Raw genomic sequence first — 18,735 nt, 5'->3', positions numbered from 1 at the left:
AACTAAATAAAATTAGAAGTGAGTGCTGTGCTCACCTGTGACCAATCGCAGGGTTAGTGAAACAAGACTTCGGAAATGGGCCACTTTCTTTCTTTCATTATGAACTCAACACATTTCAATGTCCGTATATTTTACTTCCGCAAAACAAGAAAACCCTCTTTCAATGATACTAAAGCTGCTTAACGCTAGAACAGCAGGAGGGGTCAAAATGACCCCTACCTTCACCGTTTCTTCAATAACTATCCCATTTTTATTATTTTTTCCTCGAGATTTTGTAACTTTTCATAATTCTTTATCCTTTATAAGATGCTATATTGAAATCTACAAAATATAATTTATTTCTGTTAAATTTCATGCTATACCCCTAGAACAGCAGGAGGGGTCAGTTTGACTCCTGTAAAGTTCAATTTATGCATGCTGCAATATTAGCCTAAGGTTGTGGTTCCTGTGTCATCCTGCCTTTAGCATGTTCCCACTTATCACAGTTTACTTGTCGTGTAGGTAGTGTTCTTGGACCCGGAAGGATGTCTTCGAACATGTGGCATCAAGTACCAGTTTGTCTTGGTGAAATGTTGTGTATTCTGGAGTGTTCAGTTGTTGATAATTATAATTTTTATTTGTAATCAAAATGTCACACCACCTAAGCACATAAATGCATAAAATATATATAATACATAAAACACAGAAAATAATATAAATTAAATATATGTTCCCATTCTAAAATAATTAGAATTTTAAATGAATTTCTTATGAGGGGTCAAAATGACTCCTTTCTGCTGTTCTAGGGTGCATCAGATCCTTCGCTGTTCTAGTGTTAATGTGTGTTTTTAAAACAGGAGACAGAGGATAAGAACTTTCTGTAGGAAATGAACAGAATGTACATCACTATATTTATTGTGACTTCTTAAACAGTGTGAAAGAAGGCATACAATATCACGCACTTCTTATTTTAAGCTTCATTTCTCACCACAATTATTTGTACAGTTTTCATACAAAAATCTCAACAAGAAAACAAAAATATTTCTTCTTCTAAGGGTGGATGTGATGGAACAAATCAAAATAAAATGCAATGCTTTTCAATTTAGCCAGACAACTAAATAAAAATAGAATTATTTGAACTGGAACACTTCAAAATAACACTGATAAATGGCTATTTTTGAAATAAACCTTTTAAAAAAATACATTTGGAACAAGCTGTTCTGGTTCAGATTTATAATTACAATAGCCAAATTTCCTTTAATGAAACAAGGTCAGTGCATCAAAAATTTTATATTAAAAAGTCCTAGAAAGTCGTAATAGACAAAAACTGCGAGACATATTTTCTTCTTTACAGGGAAGAAAAATCTCGTATTTTTCCAGTAACAAAACATAATTTTCCAAATTGCATTAAACATATGAATAATATCAAATTTATACATTTTCATACACAATTTGACAGTGCTTCAAGTAATAATGAACATTTACATGGAAGAAAATTTTATGCACTAAACAGTTCTTTTTTTTACTATTTTATAATTATTGTATATTTTAAATAACAGACGCACACACAACTGTACCTTGCAGATACAAAATACTATCTTATTTGGTAACATCAATAAACTTATTACATATATACATATAGTTCTGTGAAAATATATAAAATAATACTATTGCTACAAAAATATCACTTTACAAAGTAATGAATTTTACTGAATTTTGCTCTAAATATGGTTGAACATAAATTATTTTACTTCTCCGTTATGTAAAAAACTTGTAACAGAAATCTTTCACATATTCCTTCAAACCTGAGTAGCAGAGAGGCATACCACTCATTTTTTTTACTACAATACATTTTATCTGAGTATGATTTCAATAATTAAGTCACATAGTGTAAAAAAATGGCCGAGTTTAACTGCCAGCAGTAATTTACAGAAAAAATTTAAAGTTGTGTGTGAATTAATTTACACATACGCAACAGCATAGTTGCCTCAGAAGACTCACTGAACCTTCTCGTAGCTGCCTATAGTCTTCTTAAAGCTGCCATGCTCAATGATGTGCTCTTAACTTTCCTCGTCGGCTGAACAGACGAAGGTATCGCAGTTGGTTCAACATTTACTGGAGATGCCAATTCCTGAAATTACAATGTTTTAATTAAAACAGTTTTCATGATTGGGGAATAAAATACGTGGTTGTATAATAAATACATGTAAACAAGTAACTGACTTTTTCTGTGAGACTAACATTTCAAGGTTCTATTAATTTCAGTGGCCAAATTAAGTTCCCAACTGGATTGTGGCATCCCAGCCGCACACCGTATCCGACATGGTGAAACACAACAAGCCATTTTTGTTGCAAACCAACTCAGGGAACGTTTAAGATGAGGCTCTTATAGGCAGCCGCACACCAGACGGAACATTTAACTCGAGCCACCTTGAGTCACGTTGCAACAAGTGTCTGGGAAATTTGGTCTCGCAAGCTGCAAATTCAAGAATCATTCAATTCAGCCACAGAGATCTAATCACAGACTGGAAACAGGGGCAACTTCAAGCCAGCAATTAAATGTAGTCATTGAATCTTACATTAAATGGTTAATATCCTATTTCCTATGCTATAAATATATTCAATTCACAATACAAACTGATACATTAATTCTACACACACATTGATACACTGATTCTGGTGTAAACTGTCATACTTATGATGCATCGTTACCTGCTTCGCAAATTATAAAAGACAGACCTAGACCTATTATTTTCCTGTAGTTTACGGTTATTACAAGCATAAGAAAACAGCTTTTCGCTGTGACGTTTCAGGAGAACACACGCTCCCTTCATCAGACATTTATTATCATTTTGACTAAAGATACAGTTATAACAATGGTTAGCAATTTTTTTAAACAAAAAGATTCGTTATTTAATGGATGTTGTCAATGTTACATTGTTGTAATATGGCAACTTAACAGTTAAAAGAAGCAGTCAGTTTTATTTTTATTTCAGATAAAAAAAATGATCACATTATTTTCTTCTTTTTAAATTATGAATCCCAAATATCATCAGGTAATTCAAAGTCATCGTTGTTTTCACAAAGTCTCTTGATGTTTTCTGTTACATTAAATTTTAAAGATGGTGGCTTACTCAATTTGTGAAAAAGAAAACTCCATACTGGATCTATGTTACCATTTTCATTATTTAATTTAGTCCAGTGTTCTTCTGCAATGAACGAAGCTTCCCAGACATTCAACTCTATGTTTCCCGTCAATCTTTTTAAAACCCTTCTCTTTTTAATCAAATGCTTCTCTTCCATGATGTGAGCTTACAAACCTGTTCTTGGGTTTAGATTTATAATGTCCAAATCGTGTTCGTGCTATCTTATTATTATTATTATTATTATTATTATTATATTATATATTCCTGTGGTTTCCACATCTGGTAGAGAGTTTCTCATTTTGAATTCATTAAATGTACATTCCAAACTTCTTGGTGATCTAAAAACAATTTTGAAATTAAATCTTCCAAAAATTTTGGCATTTTTATGTGAGAATCCCTTGTGGAATGGAATGCACACAAATTTATTTTCAACAGATATTTCATCTTTGTATTTCTCGTTTCCTTTAGTTTCCTTGCGACTTGTTTTTTGATTTAGTTTATTCTGTTAGTGTGAAAGCCATTTTCTTTTGCTATATTAAAAAGCCTTTCTTCTTCATTTAACCGTAAACTACAGGAAAATAATTCTACAATGCAATCAATGTGTACATACAAGAAAAGCTAAACCTATTGCCTACATGGATGAAATCTGCGATTTACGATCAAAGAAACAAAATCTAAATCCCTAAGCATGGATACTGAATATGATTAGCAATACTCTGGAGATCCTAAACCTTGCTTACTGTAAGATTGTTACAGCTTCCCAGCCTCATCTGCGACAGCTGCGTTGATGGCGTGACGTTACTGGAACTGCCGAAGGGACTGATCATTGTCGAAACGGCCCTCTTCAGTTTGTTTGGGGTCTTGCTGAAAGTGAAGGCTTTACCCACCTTGTGACGTGTTTTGGCTGCAAACCTGGGAAAGAGGGGGTTCAATATTATTGAAATATAAAGGCTTGATATGGTTTATTGATATGTGCCACTTTCCCATCTCACTTCCCCAGAGAATACTCTGCTTGCAACATCATAAATATGATTTTATGTACACTTGGAATATCCATTCTTTGTACCAAAGTGAAGACATTTATGACAACAATCATGAACTAATCTTTTGTATAATTCAATCTTCGTCTGCGCATACAAAATGCTTGTAACTATAACCCTTTCACTTTGTTGTCTATGTTTCTGGTTGTAGATATTCAATTATAACACAAAACTTAATGTTCATGATGGATGTGGTAAACGTGGCTTTTAGTATTTCCCACATGAGGTTTAGTGTTTTCACGTTATGAATTTGGATGTTTTCCGGTTAATTTTGAAGGCCCACTACCTTCATTAACTGAGGATGCAGCATCTGGGATGGACATGGTAGTGCATCACAGATGCCGCATCCTCAGTTAATGAAGGAAGTGGGCCTTCGAAATTAATTGGAAAACATCCAAATTTGCAGTGGAGAAACACAAAACATCATGTGTGAAAACACCTAATGCATTACTTGAACTTCAATAAATATAAAATTCATAGGAATAAATGGAAATAGTAAATTTTAAGATATAAATGAAAAGCTATCTCGGATGATACCAAGAATAACATGGACATGCTCATAGCCCCTGTTATACAAAAAAAAATAATGCAATAAATTTTATATTGTAAGTATATACCTTACAGGGCTAGTCACTGTACACTAACAAAATTTCTTCATGTAATGTTAGCCATGTTGCATCAATCGATGAGATAACAGTTATTCACATCTCTACTTAATTGATACAAGTTTAAATTTCATATCAGTCTGTCTTTATTATGTACTAATTAGTGTAACATGTTTGGAATATAACTTACTTAACAGCTCTGCTTAATGTGCTTGTAGATACATCTGTCGTATCTATATCCAACTGCTTGGCATCAAGCGATATAAGCAAATTTTCCTGAAATGAATATTCAGAATTACACAAAATATTTATACTGCACTTACAAAGTAACAAATCAGTAGAGGCTGCATATTTCGTTTTTGACGAAAAAAATAAATTTGAAAAAACACATTGTAGTGTTAATTTTTCATGTTTTTGAAAGGTGTGAGATGCATTTTATGACCATGTTTTGTCACGAAATAATGCGAAATGAACTGCAAAAAGCGAAATTAACTCTTAAGCACGAAATTCAGGGTTTATTCACCGATGTGACACCTGAGGTCTGAATTTTCCTGAGAGTTATGCAATTCCCGGAAAATTGTTTAATTCTGCTGCTAAAATTTTAGAAGCAAAAAATGGACTCCTTTACACAGAAATAAACTTAATACTCTTATAACTACATAAATGTGCTATTAGAAGTGAAAGGTTAATTCTGTGGAATAAGTGTAGTTTTTAAATCAAATTTAGGATTATATTCACAATTTTAAAACCAAAATGTCTTTTTATATACCACTTTTCATCCAATTTTTCACCGCTATAACACCGATATTTCATTTTATTTACCGCTTTTGAACCCGAAATTGCCTCCGTTTTTGTACCGAAATTTTGCTTTTTTATTTACCAAAAATGTGTGCCTCTACAAATGAGTAATATTTACTAATTGGTAAATTTCTGTGGCATGACAGTTATTCAATCATACCTTGTCAGACCAGTTTGGGGAGCTAGTGGTTCTTGTCTTGTCAACCAGAATAAGGCTGCACTGAAAGTACAGGAGTATTTTTTTATGTCTTACAAAGTAGCATTTATCTGAAACTATGTATATTGCAGTTTGCCTGTTTTTAAAGGCCAATTAAAAAACAAACAAAAAAACGGCAAAACAATAGTAGTAATTGTTATAAAAAATCAATTTTATGAACTTTCTACACTAAACATTTCCAAATAGTTATTTACATATATCTTACCCTATCTAGACGAGGCCCAGCAAGTATTCCATCCTTAGAGAAGCACACAGGATTTCATTTCCAGCATACGTCAAATTAGAGAGAAAGCTATAGAGCTTGGAAAAAACACACACACGGCCTTCATAGATCTAGAAAAAGCCTTTGACACCATACCTAGGGCAAAGATCTGGACAATCTTAAAGCAAAGAAGAGAACAGGAAGACCTGCTTCAAGCCATAAAGAATGCCGCAACTATGATAGAACTGGAAATGCTAAATCAGATGAGATTGAAACAACAAGGATGCATACTCAGTCCTCTCCTTTTCATCATATTGATGATGAAGTCATAAAAGAATGTAACAAAAAAAGTTAAAAGTTACAGCCAGTACAACTCAAATTTTGCATATGCAGACGATATCTTAATTTTAGGAATCTACAATATAACATGAAAATCTGGAATGAATAACTCCTGAGATAAGAATGAGAATAAATAACAATAAAACTAAGACCATAAAGGTGGGTAGAGCATAAAATATACCTTGAAAATCAAGAATTAGAAAAGGTTAATAGCTTCAAATATCTGGGAGCAACACTACAGCAAGATGGTAAAATAGACAATGAAATTAACAGCAGAATCCAAGAAGCAGGACACTTATTTAATGCCTTGAAGAGAAACTTTCGCAATAAAAAGTAAATAACAAAGTCCACAAAACTAGCAGTGTACAAAACTATATACATACCCACGATTCTGCATAGCTGAGAGTCCTGGACATTGGCATCAAAATACCAAAGTAACTGCAGACAATGGAACTGAGATTCTTGCACAAAATAGAGGGAAAAACAAAAGATCCAGTGAGAAATCAAACCATACAACTTAACAGCTTTGCTTAATGTGCTTGTAGATACATATGTTGTATCTATATCCTGTTTGTGAGTTTCTACCTTACTACAGAAAGTAAATCAGAGCCAACTAAGATGGTTTGGTCATGTGAAGAGAATGGCTGGAATGCACGTACTGTAGTCACAGCAGTCTACGAAGCGAAAATGCACAAGACCAAGAGGAAGACCTAGAAAAGTGTGGGAAGATGATGTAAAGAGAGTGGTGGAAGTAAGGGGCAGAGACTGGTGCAGGACAGGCACAGATGGCTATCTTTCTGGAAAACTTCTAAAACACGGGGTAGAAGTGAACAGATTAAGTAGTAGTAGTATATATCTTACTAAGTGTATCAATAATTTATGGAACCCCTCCCTCTCTCCCCCTGACATACAGAAAAGAAACAATGAGCATATCATAAAATGATGATCAACGAATACACTGGGAAAAGAAAATTGTAAATTAGTTGACTACTTACATAATCTGTTTTGCAGACAGTGTTTGCTATTTGCCTGCATAAAGTTTTCAAATATGCAGTCTTATTGGTTTCTTCATCCAAAATACTAAAAGAATATAGCTTATCCTTCATTTCTTGATGATTCCTGCACATCAGAGCAAATGCATTGTGGCAGTCTGGGGATGAAAAATATAAAAATTGGAAAAAATAGAGGTTCCACTTTATATACTAACAACAATGGATAACATTAAACAGGAACAATACCTATAATGCTAATTAATTACAGGTTTTGACACAGGGTTGGCATTTTGCCCTGGTTTTTCTGGGTGTTTTTTGGGGGGGTTTTCAGATAAAACCCAATTAAACGTGGGCAAAACTGGGTTTCATTGGTTTTTTTTCAGGTTATGTTTAAAAATGTATATTTTAATTATCAACATTTTCCCCCTGGTAATAGTGTATCGTAACATTCAATTTGTATTGCTTTATACCCTGTCCCTACTATCTCTTGAGCAAGTAAATGAAAATTCAATGATTCTGGACTTAATCGCCGGATTGTGATAAAGACACACTTTCTTGGTGCTGTCCTCCATTTGGAGACACATTTTATGCCGCATCTTTCATTAAAATATATTAAAACTGATATCGTTTTAAAGCTTATAACTTAGGCTACAACTTTTATTCGAAGCAATTTTTTGCCATTTGATTAGTTCAAAAGTTACGAGGCAAAAACTTCAGAAAGTGATAGAAAAAAATCACTTTTTGAAGATTATTGTTTAAATTACAGCAAAACCACCAACATTATGGAAATATTAAACAGAACCCTTTTTGTAGCCCATCTAATGAGGATTAACACTAAAAAACAATTACCTGCCTACGACCATTGGTTACGGAGATATAGGTCAATAACAGAGTCTGCGAAATTGATGTTTGGGCGGGGCACTGGTGGGGGGAAGAACCATGAGGAGGGGCGGGGACTTTTGGGATTTTGCACTACTAGTAGTGTTGTAACAACTGACAAAAATTCAGCTTTTACAGAATTAATACGGATATTAAATCTTTATTGACTGGGCTATAAGTGCATGTATCTGCAGATATAATATGACACTTAAATAAAAAACCATACTGCAAGCGAAGCAAGCAAGAAAATTTTTAGAACTATATTTGCAAACTGATAATGCATATTATTAATTAAACAGTTAGATTGATTGAGTTGGTGTTTTAAGTCCACTTTATGCACAGTAAGGCTAATCGGGACTGGACCTACAGTTTAAAGTGGGATCCGAACCACTATGTGCCTCCACTGGGTATCGAACCAGGGAACCCTTGATTAGAAGGCCACGATGCTACCACTGCGCCATCAAGGAGGCCAGCTTCAGTTAGAAAATATGCATATATAATAAAAAATAATAATAATAATAATTCTATGTTGCGAGTGTATTCCAGATTCTGCTGGTCTTTTCAAATCTCTGTTTAAACAATGATTCACAAAACTAAAATAATGTAATGAAACTCTAGCATGGCCATGAAGACTTTAAAATATAGTGGGAAGTTTGGATGCACGTTTGATAGATACCTGGTATTGCTTTTGAATGGAATTGGTCAAGGAATTTGATATTGAAGTCTTATACCCTTACAAAACTTTGGAAAATACACTTGGCGCTGTTGAGAGTTTATCTTTGAATCTACTGACACTAGGGAATTGTGCCTCTTTGCCTTAAAAGAAAACGAAATAACATGTGCAAATAAACGCATTGCATGTTAGCTGTAAAGGGAAGACAAGGAATTTTCACTTCTAATTTGATGTAATGCTTTATTTTCAATTATTTAAAAACTGAATAGCATTTATTTCACTTTGCAACACAAAGAGCACAATGAATCAAGCTAATTTTTTCTCTCCAAGTTTTGCAGGGTGCGCCTCTGGTCAAATACAAATTTGGGACTTAATGTAAATAAAATTTTTATATTTAATTCCTTATACATTCTTTGCTTCTTCTACAAAGTTAAAAAAATTAAATATGTCATTATGTCAGGGAACAGACTAGATAAAAAGAGGAAGACAATTATTACAATATCTTTGCAAACTGACAATAACTTTAATTCAATAGGGTGCCAGTAATTTCACAGGATAACGCTTTTCTATTTATATCTGTTTTGCTTGTTCGGCAGCCCAAATTTGTCCTTTGCGACCATGCAAACCCCACCCGACCCCCCCTTTTTACAACTCTCTTTCTAATAATTTCTTTTACAAAGGTAAGAACTCTTAGAGCCACAAAAATGGTCACATACATCAACTATAGACGTGAATGAATCACTTAGGTTCTTCATGAAATACTTGCCGTTCTATATCGAATAATCTGTCAGTTAATTTTATATTGGTACTTTATGAATATTGGTTGGAAGAAATTATACCTACATATAGTGTCACTGCTTTTCTACTCACCACTTTCGGTTTCTTTCTGTCTGGTTTTTCATTTTCTCTATCTTCTTCAGACAGTTTTGCAGTAAAGTTTCAGACATTGTTACACTAAGCAGAACAACACAGGAACTGACATGCTACACTAAGACTGGCCTTAGTTCTAAGGCATTTAACTGTTCTTTTCCTTACCACTCCAAAATCATTCATCTCGCCCAAGTTACAGAAAATAGTGTTGCTAACCATAGTAACACAATTCACTACAAGGAGTGAAGCCTGTATCTTTGAATTTCTTCCCTTACTTTTAACGTACATTTTTCAAATGTCGGAATCGAAAGGACAATGCAACGAAATCTAAATTTCATTGACTCGGGAGTTGAATTTACAAATCTGTAATGTATTTAAGACATATTTATTTAGGTATTCAAATGCTGAACTGTCAACACTGTGTGCGGTGTGTCTGCCTGGAAGGAGGGCGAGAGGTCAGTTTGACATTTTCCAGATGGCAGTGCCCCTTCCCTAAAGCTGACCGAAGCCTTGTCAAGGGAGCCTGGTGTTTCCAGGAAATGACCATGCTGAACATTCCACCCTCCTTCTTTGAATTGCACTTCGCTTCTTGTAGCTCTACAAATGGTTCCTTTATGTTGAAGTATTGTCATTCTATTGTTCATATAAAAATCCAACCATATTTACACTGCAGGGGGTCCATTTTTCTGCTTGGGAGGGGGGGGGGGTGTTCGTCAAAATTTAGGAGGGTGTTGGGGGCATGTGGATAAATCACTGAGTACAGAAACACGGGTCGCGTGTAACTTACTTTTTGATTCACCCTAGTATTTTTTCTCTTGCACCAGGGTTCAACTGATTTAATTGAGGTGAAGAAAGAAATACAAATAAATAAGTAAAGAAATGGAATGAGGTAGGGAATTGAAGATGAGAATGCTCTTTCTTCACGATTGTGTACATGATAGCTGCGATTATAATGTTTCAAAGGATATTTGCTTGAGGATGCTGATGAAAGAGGGCAGCAACAGGGTCCAAGAAAGGAACAGCCACAAGTTTTGAGTTTTAAGTCAACTTTATGCCCAGAAAGGCTAATCGGGACTGGACCTACAGTTTAAAGTGGGATCTGAACCGCTATGTGCCTTAACCGGATATCAAACCTGGGACCCCTCATTACACGGCAACGATTTTACCACTATGCCATCAGGGAGGCCCGGAACAACAACAAAGCTTAGATCAATGAGAGGCTAAATGTAGTGGTGGATGTTTCCAAACACTTCTTGGAAGAGGTCTGTTAGGAGAGCAAGGAGTGACAAAGAAATGTGACAGGCGAATAATCAAGCTAAAACATAAAGAGGACATTACTCACTGACCATGAAAGAATCATGGGACATGACGATGCTTATCAGTGCCATTAATATAATAAACTACTTACCATCTCTTTCCTTGATATTCACAACCTTCTTAATACTTTGCAGAGAAAGTAACTTAACATGTTTAAATGGTTTGCTAGCTGAAAGCTTCAGAGAGTGTAAGCTGGCTGTGCTTGGACTTCTCAGGGTACCAAAAGCCTTGGATCTTTTTTTGCACACCTGGGGAAAAGGAGAGCATATTAAATTGCATTTAGGTAGCAGATATACGTATATATAATTTCAACTATGATTGAGCCGATACCAGTGGAATCAGTTCAGAAAGTATCACTTGAAATATTATCACAGATACAAGTTGATGAGCAATTACAGAGGTAACAGACTGTTTTATTTATTTATATTTTGTTTTTGTATATGATTCATGAAACATATACAGGGTGGCTACTCTAGGGCCATGACAAAATTCAAGTATAATTCCTGGCTTTCAAGGCAGACTTTCCAAAATATTCAAGGGTACAAGCAGATTATTTCTCTATTTCAACCTTATGTGTTACCGGTTCTCACCACACACACACACACATACATACACAAATACATGAACATTATAAAGGGTCTGCATGATTCCAATGTATCGAAAAATTCTAATTCAATTTAATTATATGGTATATATATTTAAAATATTTAAGGTGCGAAATTTACATCTGCCATTCCACATACGCAGGCTCGCAAAACATCTACAAACACAAGTCACAAATAATACGGGATGTACTAATCTACCAACAATTCTTCTGTATACGAATTTCAAACTCAAATTTACCTAATCCACTTCAAGATACAGTATCTTATCTTGTAATAATCTTCAGTCTGTCAGATAGATTGTTTTGCACCTGTTGTTTGAATTTTAAATGCATATGCTAGCATAACTAACATGTTTACTAAATTTATTGAGATGGTTCTTTTAGGAAGTTGCTGCTAATGGAAAAGCAGAATATTATTTTTAATTGTGGTAAAAGCCCTAGAAGTAAGTAAAATATACATAACAGTAATTTTGCCTGTAATATTATAGTATGGATGTGAAACTTGATCCCTTACATTGTAAGAGGAACATAAATTAAGAGTATTTGAAAGGAAAATATTTGGACCCAAAAGGAATGGGGGAGACAAGTGAGTGAAGAAGGTTACATAATTTAGAACTGCACAATTTGTATTCCTGTACTGATATTATTAGAATAATTAAATCAAGAAGACTTAGGTGGACAGGCCATGTGGCACGAATGGGAGAGGAAAAAAGAGAGTACAGGATTCTTGTTGGGAAATCTGATGGGTAAGAGACATGTAGGAAGACGAAGATGGAGGGATAACGTTGAGATGGACCTAAAGGAAATTAGGCAATATATTATATATATAAAAATGATTAAACATGGATCCAATATGTTGTGTTCATTTGGAGTGAACAAAATCTGCTTCCAGAAGAAGAACAATGCTTATTGGTTGATTTGTTGAATCACAACAATAGAATGTGTGTATAAATTTCATTTGGGATTGTCTTGTGTAGTAGTTATGCTGCCTAATGTGTTTCTGCTTGTCTTGTGTAGTATCGGTGGTGTGTATGTATGTGTCTTGTGTTGTAGTTGTGCTGTCTAGTATGTTTGTGTAGTAGTTGTGCTGTCTAGTATGTTTGTTTTGTCTTGCATAGTAGTTGTGCTGTCTAATTTGTTTGTGTTTGTCTTGGGTAGTAGCTGTGATGTGTTTGTGTTTATATTTTGTTATAATTGCGATGTGTTTGTGTGTGTCTTGTGTAGTAGTTGTGCTGTCTAATGTGTTTGTGTTCGACTTATGTAGTAATTGTGCTGTCTAATGTGTTTGTGTTTGTCTTGTGTAGTAGTTCCTTCATTCATATTGGGGGTTAGGCGTAGAGCTGACAACTCAGCACTGTAAAAAGATATGTCAAGAATCAGCAATATAAGGCCATGGATGTTCCCAAGGTAAAATATTCCGGAGGTAAAATAGTCCCCCGTTCGGATCTCTGGGTGGGGACTACTTTGGGAGGTCCCTGGACTAAGGATAAGATCTACATTAGGAATAAGGATATTAAATTAGGCACCTGGAATGTTCTGAGCCTTTACCGGCCTGGGGCATTTCAGTGTACAGTTAATGAGATAGTTAAGTATAAATTAGATGTAGTAGCTGTCCAGGAAGTTAGGTGGCCAGGAGAAGGGAATTGTAAAACTAAAAATTATACTTTTTTCTATGGTGGTACTGAAAATCATAATTTTGGAACAGGCTTTTTCATAAACAATAGAATTATCTCGGCTCTTAAAACAGTAGAATTTATTAATGATAGGATATCATATGCAGTTTTACAGGGTAGGTGGTGTAAAATTATTTTAATAAACATACATGCACCAACGGAAGATAAAGATGATAATACTAAAGATGATTTTTATGCAGAGTTAGAACAGGTCTTTGATAAATTTTCTCAGTATGATATGAAAATTCTGTTAGGTGACTGTAATGCACAGATTGGCAAAGAAGAGACATTTAAACCCACGATTGGTAAAGAAAGCCTTCATGAAATAAGTAATGATAATAGTATAAGATTGATTACTTTTGCAACCTCAAAGAATTTAATTGTGAAAAGTACCACATTTAAACATAAAGATATCCATAAATATACCTGGTCTTCTCCAGATGGTAAAACTCATAATCAGATAGATCATATTCTCATTGATAAGAGAAGGCATACTAGTATAATTGACGTTCGTACACATAGAGGTGCTGACTGTGCCAGTGACCATTATTTAGTAATTGCTAAATTAAGAGAAAGACTCTCAGTGATAAATCATAAGCAACAAAATCTAAAAGTTCTAAAATTTGATACAGGAAAGTTTACTGATGAAAGAATTAAGAAAGATTACCAAATTAAACTGTCAAATAGATTTGATGTTTTGCAGGATTTAAATGATGATGAAAATATAAATGAAACAGACGTAAATAAGAATTGGGAGCACATACGTAATGCAATAGAATCAGCAGCTAAAGAAAGTATAGGATACCATAAACCGAGAAAAAGTAAGCCATGGTTTGATAATGAATGTCATAATCTAATAGAAATAAGGAATCAGGCTAGACTTAGGTGGTTAAATAACTCTGATGATACAAATCTAAACAATTATAATAGAATAAAGCGAGAAGTTAACCGCACGTTTAGAAGTAAAAAAAGAGATTACTTGAAAAGCAAAATTAACGAAATTGAAACAAACAGCAAAAATAAAAATATCAGAGATTTATATAAAGGTGAAAATGAATTTAGAAAGGGGTGGCAACCTAAAGTAAACTTGATAAAAGATAAAGACGGTGATTTTCTAGCTGACCCAAGCGATATTCTAAATAGATGGAAGAACTACTTTAATGACCTTTTAAATGTTCATGTAGGAGATAAATCAGAAGTAAATGAAGTCCACACAGCAGAACCTTTAGTTCCAGAACCTAACTTGACTGAAGTTAAAGATGCTATTAAAAGGCTAAAGAATAACAAAGCACCTGGCATTGATTTAATACCAGCTGAGTTAATTAAATATGGTGGAAATTCATTAATATGACAAATTCATAAATTAATTTGTTTAATATGGAATAAAGAAGAAATCCCTCAACAGTGGAAAGAATCCATAATTGTCCCAGTGTTTAAAAAAGGTGATAAAATGAACTGCAATAATTACCGTGGAATTTCTCTACTCTCAACAACATATAAAATATTATCTAACATTCTTTTAACAAGACTAACCCCATATGCTAATGAAATTATAGGTGATTATCAATGTGGATTTAAACGTAACAGATCAACTACAGATCAGATTTTTCACATCAGACAGACACTTGAAAAAAAGTGGGAATATAATCAAAATGTTCATCAGCTATTCATTGATTTCAAAAAAGCATATGATTCGGTCAAAAGAGATAAATTATATAATATATTAGTAGAGTTTGGAATACCTAAGAAGCTTGTTAGTATGATAAAAATATGCACCAGTGAAACAGAAAGTAAAATTCGTGTGGATATTAATGTGTCTGACAAATTTACAATTCATGATGGGTTAAAACAAGGAGATGCATTATCTCCATTGCTCTTTAATTTTGCCTTAGAATATGCTGTAAGGAAGGTAAAAGAAACTAAAGAAGGACTAAAATTAAATGGTGTGACTCAGCTGTTAGCATATGCAGATGATGTAGACTTACTGGGGGATGATGTGAATACAATTAAGAATAATGCTAAAATATTTTTCAAAACTGCTAAAGAGATAGGTTTGGAAGTTAACAAAGAGAAAACTAAATATATGCTTACAGGCCGAAACCAAGTGTTACGTAATAATCAAAATCTAATTATTGATAACAACTCGTTTGAATCAATTTCCAAATTCAAATACTTAGGAGTAATATTAACAAATGAAAATTATATTAAAGAGGAAATAAAAAGTAGGCTTAATTCAGGAAATGCATGTTACTTCTCTCTTCATAAACTTTTGTCTTCTCGTTTAATATCTAAGAAACTAAAAGTTAAAATATACAAAACAGTAATTTTGCCTGTAGTATTATATGGATGTGAAACTTGGTCCCTTACATTGAAAGAGGAACATAAATTGAGAGTATTTGAAAATAAGATCCTTAGGAAAATCTTTGGACCTAAAAGGGATGAGGAGACAGGTGAGTGGAAAAGGTTACATAATTTAGAACTACATAATTTGTATTCATGTCCAGATATTATTAGAATAATTAAATCAAGAAGACTTAGGTGGGCAGGCCAAGTGGCACGAATGGGAGAGGAAAGAGGAGTTTACAGGATTCTTGTTGGGAAACCTGATGGTAAGAGACCTGTAGGAAGACCAAGACGAAGATGGAGGGACAACGTTGAGATGGACCTAAAGGAAATTGGTAAGGATGGAAAAGAGTATATAGATCTTGCTCAAGATAGAGACAGATGGAAGGCCTGTGTTGCTGCAGCCATGAACCTTCGGGTTTAAGAAGGCTAGAGAGTTAGTTAGTTAGTTAGTTAGGGCACTAACAAAGTAAATGGAATGAGAGAATTGTGTTTTATTTTCCACCCAGCTTTATTTGAATTCCTTGATAAATGTGTGAAAAATTTGCCTCAGGGCAAATGCCAATGACATTTGGTTTAATGCAAGTTGCAATTTTTCACATCCCCGGAGAAAAATTCAAGCAGAATTCATGGAGAATTCCCAGAGCTAATAATTCACGCATAATTTCAGGAATTCGAGGAATTCCCAGTGAGTAGCAACCCTGATATAATGAAAAAAATATAACCCAGGAAATTTCAAGTAGTAGTCTTTCTTCTTGCATAGCAATGAATCTGGATGTTCTGAATCAAAAGTCGTGGAATAGTACTTGATGAGGTAATTATTTACAGAAAAATTTTAGAGTTTAGAAACACAGGTATTGTATATTCGCAATCTAAAGAATTTCTCCTTTAAAACGATGTACATCACATTGCTCTCCACTGCTATATAATTTTGACCATCAAAGTTGACATTTTTATGGAATTGCTCCGACACTTTTCTGGATTCTGGACATCCTGAAAATTTTGCACACTGACTAATTGCGATTACCTTTGCAACAGCATTGCTACTTTCCAGATCATTTTTTAACAATATATGGATGAAAAGTCTTCAGTTTGCCATGCTAATCAAATGGATGAAGTATATGCATACTGTTGAAAATAAATGAAGACAAAATTATAAAAAACACATTTACACAAAATATCAATGGTGAAAATGTGATATTTTATCTTTCCTAATCTTGGGAAGTACAAAAACAATCCAATTCCTTGATATTTAACGAGCTTTTACATAATTCCCCAACTTTTCCACTCCTGAGTTGATTTTCTGGACGTTTTGAGATTCTCTAGGATTTCCATGTCAATGGAAACCTTGTAGGTGCAAGAATTTAAAGGGGGCCTTTTACCTCCAAAACATCAGAAAACAGGAAGAGATGTAAGCTGTCCCCTTTGCCGCTCAACTCATCACTCAGCTCCCCAACATCACACTTCTCAACAAAGGTTCGATGAGACGACACCAGATCAGGCTGCAAATGGATTGAGAAATGTTATAACATTAGCAGTTTTGTTACTATATACTTAAACATAAAGCTGCAAGTAGTAACATTAACCCTTAACTACTATGGACAACTACTGTGGTGGGGTATGTGAGACTGCTGTATTAATTTGAACTGTACACTAGCTGTTTTGCTATTTTCAATTTCTGACACATTTCATGCAACTTGACATGGTTATAGAAGAATATTGTAAACCAATTTTCAATTAATTTTGTTTAGTTGAAGAAACAATGTAATTTATGCAAAGAGGAAGAAAATCAGTCAAAAACAAAAACAATGGCTCCTTTATTTTTTTTAAAAAACCAAATTCTTAAAATTTCTAATTTTTATGTTGTCAGAAGAAAGGTACTATAAAGTAGTATGTAATACAGTAGAACCTCGATTTTACATCTTTCAAGGTACTAAGCCAGAAAAACTTAAATGCCGGAAAATGTAAAATCTAGGAAAATTTTATGACACTTTACCCTGTTTGGACCATCAGAATTGAATGTGTAATGTAGGGAAAATGTAAATTCCATGAACGTAAAATTGGGGTTCCACTGTATTTTTCTGAAATTGGAAATGAGTTTTGACCCATTTGAAATACAATGTAGCAAAAAACACACGTAACTACTATGGTATGTTGATTAATGAAAAATCAAAGGCAAGACCTCATGATCTTGACAGCATGTAGCCAGCACCCCGACTGAAAAGTATGGAGAAGGGTCCACTAGTGGTTGGAGGTGCGAGAAATAAAGTAAAAGATAAATTCAGCGTGGCCTGAGAGACTGTCTATACGAGTTAAGGGTTAATGTAGTGAGGCATGTTATGCAGTGCGGATTCAAATCACAACCAAGGCAATAATGATTACTTAAGTCATCTAGCAGAAGAAAGCTAAGTTGTATCAGTGTTGGAAAGTACAGGTTGGAATTTAAACACCAAGATTGGCTTACACTTTACTTGAACCAGGGCATCTTGCAGGATCCACAACGATGTCTTGCCCCACCCTCAGTCTAAATATCCTGGATATTATGCAAAAGACATAACTTTCATTATTTTAGGGAGAAATGGATTTTGTGATTCTATAATTATAAATAAAATAATTACCCATGGCTCGACAACCATTGAAGGGCCTAGGCCGATCTCCCGACTGCCAGTCTTCCTTCCACAATCCTACCTAGAGGGGTGTGGAGATCTTCAACTGGTAATGGGGTGACGTGGGGTCAGCACGTCGAACCCCCAGGCATTATAAGAGATTTCCGAGACCGGGTAACGGCTCAGCTCTAGCTAAAACTGTACTGTATGTGACTGAGGTGAAAAGCTGAGGCTGTAAAGGGACCCTCAGCACACGGCAGGACAGCACAACTCCTTGGCCTGCAGAAAGCAGTTACCAGGGTGTAAAGTGACGGTGATTGGGTTCCAAAACTGGGGTGGCAAGGTGCCAAAACTGGGGAGGCAAAGACAGTATATTTCCCTTTGTAGGTCAGGTTTAGCAGAATGCAGGGGCAAAAGTTACAAAAAGTAGGGGGGGGGCAAATGCCCCCCCC

At 34.5% G+C, this 18,735-nt stretch overlaps 1 protein-coding gene across 3 annotated transcripts in view; it reads right to left on the bottom strand.

Annotated features, from left to right (window-relative positions):
• Positions 1–878: 878 nt before the first annotated feature.
• Positions 879–18,735, bottom strand: part of pbl (epithelial cell transforming 2 pebble) — an 82,231-nt gene continuing 64,374 nt past the window's right edge. For all 3 annotated transcript variants that reach the window (XM_083130101.1, XM_083130099.1, XM_083130100.1), the window contains 6 exons: positions 17,060–17,179; positions 11,149–11,305; positions 7,322–7,476; positions 4,961–5,046; positions 3,866–4,037; positions 879–2,110 (listed from right to left, as the gene is read on the bottom strand). In XM_083130101.1, the coding sequence (XP_082986227.1) occupies positions 2,000–2,110; positions 3,866–4,037; positions 4,961–5,046; positions 7,322–7,476; positions 11,149–11,305; positions 17,060–17,179 (801 nt within the window). In that variant the 3' untranslated portion in view covers positions 879–1,999. The remainder of the gene's footprint in view (positions 2,111–3,865; positions 4,038–4,960; positions 5,047–7,321; positions 7,477–11,148; positions 11,306–17,059; positions 17,180–18,735) is intronic.

The sequence above is a fragment of the Lepisma saccharinum genome, chromosome 10 (assembly GCF_977018435.1).
Source record: "Lepisma saccharinum chromosome 10, izLepSacc3.1, whole genome shotgun sequence".
Classification (NCBI taxonomy): Eukaryota; Metazoa; Arthropoda; class Insecta; order Zygentoma; family Lepismatidae; genus Lepisma; species Lepisma saccharinum.
Note: the sequence above shows the minus strand (reverse complement) of the source record. Positions and strands in the feature narration are given on the sequence as shown.